The sequence below is a fragment of the Ruditapes philippinarum genome, unplaced genomic scaffold, assembly GCF_026571515.1.
Source record: "Ruditapes philippinarum isolate M1 unplaced genomic scaffold, ASM2657151v2 ctg240_1_1_1_1, whole genome shotgun sequence".
Classification (NCBI taxonomy): Eukaryota; Metazoa; Mollusca; class Bivalvia; order Venerida; family Veneridae; genus Ruditapes; species Ruditapes philippinarum.
The window spans coordinates 217,095-227,204 of record NW_026865789.1 but is presented as its reverse complement, the minus strand read 5'-3'; the positions used below and the strand labels follow the sequence as shown (position 1 = coordinate 227,204).

The 10,110-nt window shown below is 31.7% G+C and overlaps 1 protein-coding gene across 1 annotated transcript; it reads right to left on the bottom strand.

Annotated features, from left to right (window-relative positions):
- Positions 1-2,809: 2,809 nt before the first annotated feature.
- Positions 2,810-10,069, bottom strand: LOC132730339 (protein FAM161B-like). Its single transcript, XM_060716240.1, has 5 exons — positions 8,115-10,069; positions 7,397-7,472; positions 6,710-6,868; positions 5,818-5,917; positions 2,810-4,517 (listed from the first exon to the last, which is right to left on the bottom strand). The coding sequence occupies exons 1-5, from the start codon at positions 9,910-9,912 to the stop codon at positions 4,293-4,295; spliced, it is 2,358 nt and encodes a 785-aa protein (XP_060572223.1). The 5' UTR covers positions 9,913-10,069; the 3' UTR covers positions 2,810-4,292.
- Between the last annotated feature and the right edge of the window lie 41 nt (positions 10,070-10,110).

The following is a 10,110-nucleotide window of genomic DNA, read 5'->3' as shown; positions in this document are numbered from 1 at the left end:
TAAGATTACACTGCATATTGTTTCTTTCAAATTGATTAATCCCGTATAATTATCATGTGAGATGTGTTATTTACCCCTATGGATTTTAACCCTTAACCTGTTGCAAGCAGTTGCCACCAATACAGAACCAGGTCTGTCAATACAGAACCAGGTCTGTCAATACAGAACCAGGTCTGTCAATATAGAACCAGTGCTGTCAATACAGAACCAGTGCTGTCAATATAGAACCAGGTCTGCCAAAATTACAGAGCCAGGTTTGCCAAATATAGAAACCAGCCTGTCTCGGCCAATATTGAACCAGGTCTGTCAATAACAGAACAAGGTCTGTTAATACAGAACCAGGTCTGTCAATATAGAACCAGGTCTGTCAATATAGAACCAGGTCTGTCAATATAGAACCAGGTCTGTCAATACAGTTCCAGGTCTGTCAAAACAGAACCAGGTCTGTTAATAATATAGAACCAGGTCTGTCAATATAGAACCAGGTCTGTCAATATAGAACCAGGCATGTTACAGTTTCTTCCTAATCCTGTAAATTTCACTAAAATTGCATTAGAAGTATTAGAGTTGAGTCTAGACAAAATTTAAAAAAATATATTCAAAGACCATAACTCTGACAAAAATCATAGAACTGGAAAATTTGATTTGGTGATGATCATTCCTGTAAAGTTTACATGAAACTGCGCCAGTAGTTTAGGAGAGTAGCCTGGACAAATTTTGGATGGAGATGTGATCTCTATATGTTGCCGGCTACAAAAAGGTGAAGTTGTAGTGAAAATTTTGAATAAGTATTTGTTCATGCACGTATATCACTTGTATTTTAAGAATAATATGGATTTAAAATAAATATATTAATTTAAATAATTAAATAGATTTATTCTGCATTTTAACATATAAACCAACCCAAAAGTTGTCTTTCTAGCTTATTTATTAAAAACTATTTAAAAATACATGTTAACACATAATCAAAATTTTTTTTGTTAATTTAATAAACCCAATAAAATATTCTCCAGTGACAACTCATCTTCAATAAAATCATAATGATTTTATACTTTCAAAAGTGTTATTACAATGTTAACCAATCTTTAATGTTAACATAAAGACTATATGGTACTCAGGTTACATTTGAATACCCTCTGTACCTGTAAACACATGTTGAAACCATGGCATCTATGTTAATATATTTATTGATATGTTTGCTTCTATACAAGAAAGAAAAGTATATAAAGAGACTTAGGAAGCAAAATGACTTGTAAATAAGCCCAATTACCTAGGGTAATGACAAGGAAAAATGGGAAAATAAAGTAACCTTGTAATTATGATAAAGGAAACAATTTTTACATAATTAACTCCCCTGTTATGATTCCATTTACAAAACCCTAATAGTCACTTTAAGTGGCATTGAAAATATTTTTGATATTGGTGCAAAGAACCCCAGAAAGTTAAATGTGTTCAAGAATTTAACAAACATCTAAAACATATGTTAACTTTGCTTATTTTGTCAAATAATGACCTCCAAAATGACTGTCACTGATGTACATATATAACAATCTAATATCACAAAACTAATATCACAGAAATCTGAAACAACTACCTCAAGTATCATACATTATAATTACAAATAACTTCAATACATAAAACTCTGTTTAAAGACTTATAACTGGCAAAATATTTTAATTAGCCAATATTTCCTTTAGTGATATACACTTTAATTATAATTTATACACAATACTTGAAAAAAAATCTATAAATTGTCTACAAAACTAGATTTCAGTTAAATTATGTTTTATTTAAAGACACTGCCTGTTTACTTATTTCAATGCGTTTTGGTACATTTTTGCTACAGCAACATTAGAGCATTTTAAACCATACATGTAATTGAAATACAATATGTAAAACAGTAGCTATAAATATTGATTATAAAATTTAACAATGCTTGACAGAGATGGTGTATCTTGTAGAAAGTTATACACAGTAGATTATCTACATTTTATGCCAAATAATACATTCTAACACTATCGGATTTTTTGCTATATAGACAAAGAAGGCCCGAAGCGTGCATTATTCTACAACAATGCACTCGCCGTTCTTATTACCTCCCTGTGTATTTTCACATTGAGGGCGCCATTTTGTTTAAAAAATCTGATAAATAAAAACATTTTTTTGTCGAATTTTGTTTTGTGAAAGCTATCTAGAATGAAAAAAATGGTCTAACTAAGAAAATGAATCCGAACACCCAATATCTTTAATTCAGTCGTTAACGCTGTACAGACGTTTTAAAGTGTTGTTTACGTGACGTCACAATGTAGCGCCAAACAGCACGTGCACAACAATTCAAATCAAGAACGCTTTTTTAAATGTCGCAAAACGAGTTAAGTTTTACACTTATTTCACTTTTAATAATTTGTATTTTCGCTTGAAAAATTATAGAGTAAAATAAATAAACAAACAAAGATTTATCAACGTTTTTCAAAATTCGTTATTCTCAAAAATTTTCTACACACGGTAGTTTAACGACAGTTTTTTTTCAACCCACTGGAACAGCCTTTCAAGAACGTTTCTTTTGGAAACTCTGAAGCGACAACAAACTTAACCTCCAAAAATATAGTCCAACTATATATTTTTTCTTGACGTGTTTGAATAGATATCTATTCTTCATGCATTGTTGTATAATAATGCACGTTTTTCGTTCAAATGCTTTGTAATTAATCACTCAGGCCTATCGGCCTTCGTGATTATATTACTACGCATTTGAACTCAAACCGTGCATTATTCTACAACAATGCACTCAGAATTGATATCTATTTCCTAAATTTACTATAGATAATTGTGTTAAATTACAAAGTAAGTAGAGAAATGGGTTAACCCAGGTAACATAACATATATCAATAAAAGATTCTTGATTATTAGTACGAAATATTTTAAAATGTTATACACTAGTAAAACTGTTTACTCTGTGTTACTAAGTTTACTTTGCTAAAGAAACTAAAAAGTTCAATCAGGCACTGCTGTAGTTTTTATACAGAAACATGAGGACTGTGTTACTAGTAATGAAAGTATGAAATTAAAGATCTGATAAGCAATCACTACAGTTTATTCATAGATAAAATATCAAACAGAATAATAATATAAGATGAAGGTATATACAATTATGTTTGCCTTGTTATAACATTTATACAAAATGAAACTATCATTGGAAAATTGCATGATCAGCAATAAATAACATAAACATAATGACATCATGCACCAAGGCCTTGTGGTGAAGGGCATTCTAAGGACAGAAAGTTGAGGTAAAGCAGCAAGCTGTACATACATGTATATAGGTCTTCACTACAATGACTTCATTAAATATCGGATATAAACAAGTTTAAAATAAATCATTGGCACTACTGGACTATCAATCTATGGGCTAAAACATGACTTAACCTTACCATATAGTTTCCTATCAGCACACATTACAATATTTCAAATTAGTGGAAAAACTAATTTTAATCCATAAATAATAATCATCAGTGATGTTGAAAGCTGGTTTGAATTACATATTATATAAAATGATTGAATGCTACTTGACACTGGCAGAATTAACTTGTTTTGTTTCAAAGACATATTTCATTGGTAATATTTGATAAAAAGAAATGCTTACTACTTATAAAAAACATTACAGTAAAAAAAATAAATAACCCTATAATGATCATGCTTAACACCTATATATCAAATAAATTACTAACTCATAACTTTTTTGTTCATTTTCAGCTTTCAGAACCTAATTCAATGCAAATTATGATAAAACATGTCAATTTTAATGTACAAAAATAAACAATTGCGAATGACAAAACATGAAGTACTCTGCTGTAATTGTTCTAGTAAACAATATGTCTCACTGACAGAAAAATGCAATAATCATATGTACCCTTATATTCTGTAGAACAACATTTTCACTATAATATATGAAGGGACTGCTGCCATATGTAAAACTTGAGTTAGATATATCACTTTATGGATGTTCATTCCACATATGAATAAGACTCAAATACCCTCAAATCAAAATGGGTAAAATGTGTAAATTGTTACAACAATTTCGTAACAGAACTTAAAAACCACAAAATATAAACATTTTTTTCACAGATTTGAATGACTCTAGTTTATAAATAACAATTAAGGAAGTAAAATGTCTATGTCTTCTACTTTAAAGAAACATATGCGACTCGATGTGTTGTTCTCTTAAACATGTACACTTAAAATACTATGAAATGCCAGCAACTGAACTAGTACCAAATACAACTGAAGTCTTTTCAACTTTCAACAGGTGAGAGAGAACCATCAGATGTGCGTCGTTTTGTATAGGTGTCATCTTGACGCTTAACTGCAGTGTCCTCAAAATCATCATCATCATAATCATCAGTGTAATCATGAACGCTTGCTGACCTAGAGCCTCGACTCTGAACAAATTCTTCATCAAGGCCAACACTTCTCAAAGTGGCATTAAATTTCTTCTCTGCCTTTTTTTTAGCATTTACCTAAAAATATTAATAATTCAAAAATGATACAATTTTTTATAATTTTGTTATCAACTATCCTTTTCATTTTGAATTTGAAAGAAATATTATATACATGATGATAAAACCAATATCTCACAAAGTTAAGCAGATCAGTCTGTCTAAAAACTGTTGGGAGTTCCAAGAAGGATTATACTGTTCAAGATATGTGTTGCAGTTTGGATTGTAACATCCATTCTTGGGTACTTGCCATGGCCAAATATATATACAGTCAAACTTGTATTAAGCGACCGCGCAAGGTAAACACCCAAAATGGTCGCTTAATGAAACGGTCTCTTAAGACCTAGCATGACATAAAAGTCAAAATTTACAAATGACATCTTTCTTATGCGGTGGGAATGTTTAACAACTTCATTTTTATATTAATGTTGAATAATTAGTACGCTCGCTAATCTGTAAAAAATAACTTTCTGTTATTTATTTACAAAACAGTTTTGATCCATTACGTACATGTTTGACATTTTTTCCAGATTTTTTTAACTTCTCCGTTGCTTTTCCTTGTCTCCAACATGAAAACCCTATTAGTGAGGATGTTTTTTTTTGTCGTGCATTTTTCATTCGAAATAAACAAAGTACATCTAATTTAATTGCTGATCAAGTTCAAGGTCATTTCAATGCAGTCTAAATGTCAACAAGCGAAGCGTATACACTACATCAGTAGGGGCGGAGCGTTGCATTGTTTAATCGATATTTTTGGATAATACACGTCACGCGTATACTGCTTACGCTAAAACGGTTTGGGAAATAGAGTTTTTCACACATTTATTTGTTGTGTTTTGATTGTTGACACTTGTGAAATTACGAGGCGGCATTCTCTAAAAACACAATTACTTGACAGGTAAAAGTGGTCGTTTAATGAAAAGATTGCTCTCAATTAGGTGACTAATTAGCGGTCGCTGGTTGCGTTGAGCAAAAGTCGCTTAATACATTAAAAATATAGAGAGGAAATGATCGGGGGGAATTTAAAGTGGTCGTTTAAGACAAAAGTCGCTTAATACATGTGGTCGCATGGGCAAGTTAGACTGTATATACCATGTAAATTAATGTCAATTCCTCAATTACAATTTTATTATTATAAAAGTTCATAACAGCAAATTGACGACATCCTAGCACACAATTTATTCATAAAATTCGCAAAATGACATCAATTTGGAGCACTAGATGCATCTGGTATTCCTCGTGCAAGAAAATATTTCCAGCATGTGTAAGTGTGATGTGTTAGAACATATAATATAAAGTTGTATGAGAGATGATGATTTACCTGAGATTCCTGTTCAAACAATAATGGTCTCCTGTTAATTCTGTTCTTCATCTCCTTCATTTCTCTTTCATACTCCTCCATTCTTGCTCTTTCTGCTTCTCTGTTAAATAAAAAACATTTTATTCTTCATCTTTAGCCCTTTAAATTTATCTAATGAAAAACCAAGACTATGGAATAGAAGCAGCTTTCTGTTAAATTTAGGAAATTTAGTATCAAAAAGCTAAAATTAAGCAGTAACAGTACACTAGTACTACATATAAGTCACACAAACACTGTAATGGTCACATGGCGACTTCTTAGCTATACAGGTGGAGGAATACCTCAGGTACCACTACAACTTCTGTATGTTGGCTGGATACATGTAGCTTTATCATTGTTAGATATTCAGGCTGCTAAAGCTATGGTAGAAATCTCTAGGTAAATTTTGTTTGATAATTATTCTGTGAAAAAGCAACATTTTGCATTATGCAAAAGAAGGGCCTCTCTCTTGGTATTATTCTCTTTGATTTGTCAATGGAATCAATTTGATACTTTATTTGATCTTGCCTCCCTTATAGGAATGTGTTACATCATTTTCTTTCAACATAATTTTATTCCTGTACTGATATTTTGTTTAAGGATTTTATCAATTATTAGATAATGACAATAGCGAATAGTAATGTTTAGAAGCATTTTCAGTTGTAAATGTGCACCTTGGACTTTATTATTAACAATGAAATATTCAATTAATAAAAGATATTTTGAGTTTTCAATATATGACCTTGCTTAAAATAACATAGTCAATAGCTTTAGTGTTATCATATTTTTTGTTACATACCGTATGTGCAAAACATATTGTAATACAGCATATATGTTTTGCAATATATCCCAATATTATAGTGATAAAATTTACCTAAACTTTTTCTTTTTTTCTTCTGGATTTTCTCTTGGTGTTTCATGTGCTATAGTTTTCTCTTGGATTTCTCGTCTCAATCTCATTTCCTTAACACGGCGATGTCTGTCTTCTTCTATCTCCTTCAGCTCTTTCTGTGATAGCTTCTGAAACTGACCCCTGCAATTTTTTTTTAAAATAAATATATTTCAAGAAAACCTGACTTAAATAAAACATACAGGACCCAACTTACATGAAACATACAGGAAGAAATAGTTTTACACAAATTGCTGCCAAGCTAAATTTTATCAAATTTGAAAACTGAACATTTTTAACATAACAGATATGTTAAAATATATAAAAATATAATAAAAAAATGAAATAAAAAAAACTGAAATAAAAAAAAATAATGAATTTTACCATATTGAAAAAAAACACCTCTTAATAGCTAAAAATATTTTAATAAACAGATCGTATATCAAAAGTTAAAGAAAATAAAGGGAGAAGAGACCAACTGGTCTAATGGTTAATATGTCTGCCTCTCAACCAAGGGATCATGAGACTGAGTCCTAAAGAGGTCACAATAATCCTCAAAAATGACACAGATCTTTGTTTGTTGAAGATTACTTTAGAATGGTTAAAAATAAGCTCACAAGTTAACTAAAATAAGTATGTTTATATTAAAGAAAAGAAAATGTGCGTGAATACCTAGTTTTCCTTGTTCTTGCATCTGCAGACCTTGTTGACTTTGTTGGTAATGCATCTAGGGATGACGACATGTGACCTGTAATCATAAATCTATATAATTGCATTTGTTTTATGGCATGAAAAGCAATAATAACAACAGAAACCTTTTTAAAAAAAATGAACAATGGGTCACAGTAATGATGATTTGGAATTTATCATTTAAAAATGAGTATAGATGCATTTATATAAGAGTTCTTAAGTTACATGTAGACACAGACTTTCTTCTAGTTATCATCTAACAATACTTTAAACTTTAAGTCTGCCTTATTTAAGATTCAAACCTACTGCAGGAAGAGGCAAGTGTTTCAAGATCCACTTTGGACGTTTAATTACAAAAAAAAAGTTATGTTTCAAAAAATAAGACAGGGTAGCATTACAGTTGTTGTACAATTAATTTTTATTCAACATCATTCAGCTATATTTCAATTTTTATGAGTCATTTAGCAGGGGCCGTTGATAGACCCCTTCCCCTCTGGTAATTTAATTACATATATATGCATCATGTTTTTTTTCCATCCCCATTTGCAAAAATATCATGTTATTATTTTTCGCCTGAAAATATAAGGGAAGGGCTCATTGCCCATGCTGTGAACACAGGCCCTTGACACATTTAGTGTGTGCATAACTATGATAAATTTTACCAAATCATCTTTTACTAATAAACAAACTAAAATCATACCAAGTTTAACTTTCGTTCTTGGAAGCTTGTATGGCCATCTATTTTCTCTCATTGTTTCTTCTTCCTTTTCAATTTCTTTTTTTATTCTCTCTATTGTAGATTTGCTAGTTCTCCCCGTTTCAAGTCTAAATGGTTCAGCTACAGTTGATTCTTTCATTCCTTTCCTACGATTTAATTCTTGCTGAAATTGGCGATATAAAGCATCATAATTTGGGACTTCATGGTTGATTCTAAGGCGAGTTGCAGTTTTCATTCCCCTACCTTTCCTTTTGTTTTTCATTTTTTGCTCTCTTTCTTTTTGCTCCTTAATTTGTTCTCTTGCATTCATATTTGGTGGTAAAGATGCAGATCGTAACATTTCTTCTGCCCTCATCTTAATTCTAATTTTTCTATATTCTTCTTCTTCCATTATTTTATCATCTACTACTGAATCAAAAATATGCTTTGGCACTGGATTTGCTTTGAAAGCATCTGGCTTCTTTTGAATTCTTGTTTCAGTTTTGCCTAATTCATTACAATCTCTCTCCATTAATTGATGATGCTTTCTGTCATCTTCTCGTTTCAGAAAGCTAAAAGGCTTTTCTTGAGATTTCAATAATTCAGCACTCAATTCTTTTACATGACGACGCTTTTCCTCATTCTTCTCTTTAATTTCATCATACAGTGGTAAATAAACATGTGCTGGTACAGGTCGTGCTTTGAATTTCTTTTTGAGTTCTTCTTCTTCTTCAATTTCTTTTTGATATTTTAGCTCTTCAAACTCTTGCAAATTTTTGGATTTCCTCTTTTCTTTCCTTTCATCCCTTAATGTCATTGTAAATGGTTTAGGTATTGTGAGCCTATGACGCCAGTTGTCTTTCTGTTTCTTCTCTTCACGAGTTATTTTTGCTGATGATGGCCGTTTAATGGTTCTGTCTTGCAATGATCTCCTTGGTGTGTAATCATTAATAGAAAAATTTTGCCACATGTGTTCAATTCTTGATAATGATCTATCTTGCTCTCTGTAAGGTTCTGAAACTGTATCATCTGGAATATAATCTCCCTCACACTCTTCAAATGATTTCTTTAGGCCAAGTGTTGCAGAGCGGAGATCTTCTAGTGATCTTGCAATATCTCGTGGAATCGGTGCAGATCTAGGACGTGACGGGGGAGATGCAATAGATTTTGCTGTAAGTGACATATGAGGTCTTCCTGTTGGTGGTTTGCTTAGAGAATCTCTAACACTGTCCCTGTATGGTGACTCAGCTCTTGGTGGACTAAATCCTCCACTGTCTTCCATTGGTGAAGCAGATCTAGCAGGAGACCAAGATCTTTGTCTCCTTGTAGATACAAGAACACCATCCTCATCAACAAAAGTTTCTGACCTATATGTTTCATCATAAGATTTTGTTGTTCTTTTTGATGTCTCAAATTGCACATCATCTTCTGGAAACGTTGGGGCTATCAGACCCTGGTGTTTTTCAATGTAAACTTTTTCACACTTTTGCAATATTTTTCTCTGTTCATTTTTTAATTCTAATAGTTTTTGATAGAACTCCTCGTCTGAGAGTTTACCTAACTGCAAAAGATCTGGTGCATTCACTGAACTTGGCCTTGATGTAAACCTGGGTTCAAAGATTTCTTTTTCAGCCTGGCTCTCTTGGTCATAATCGTCGAAATATATCCCTGAAAATCGCCCAAGAGTTGGGCCGGGTCTTTCATGCAATGATGCTGACAACCCAGTTTTAGGATTTCTGGGAGGTTTTACGCTAGAGTTTGTCAAAACCGACAAACCATGGGTTGTTGCCATTGTTGCCATGTTGTGGCAAATATGTTTAGGTCCGCACTGAATAACAGGTGCCCGCAAAATTTTATCAGATTTTGAAAAACCTTATTTATGTTTAAATGGTAACTTACTATTGAAACTATGTTAAGATATATTTTTGCTGATTTAAAATATAATTGAAATCATTGCATAATGTTTTAAATTTCAGTTCGAATTGAAAGAAAATTTTAT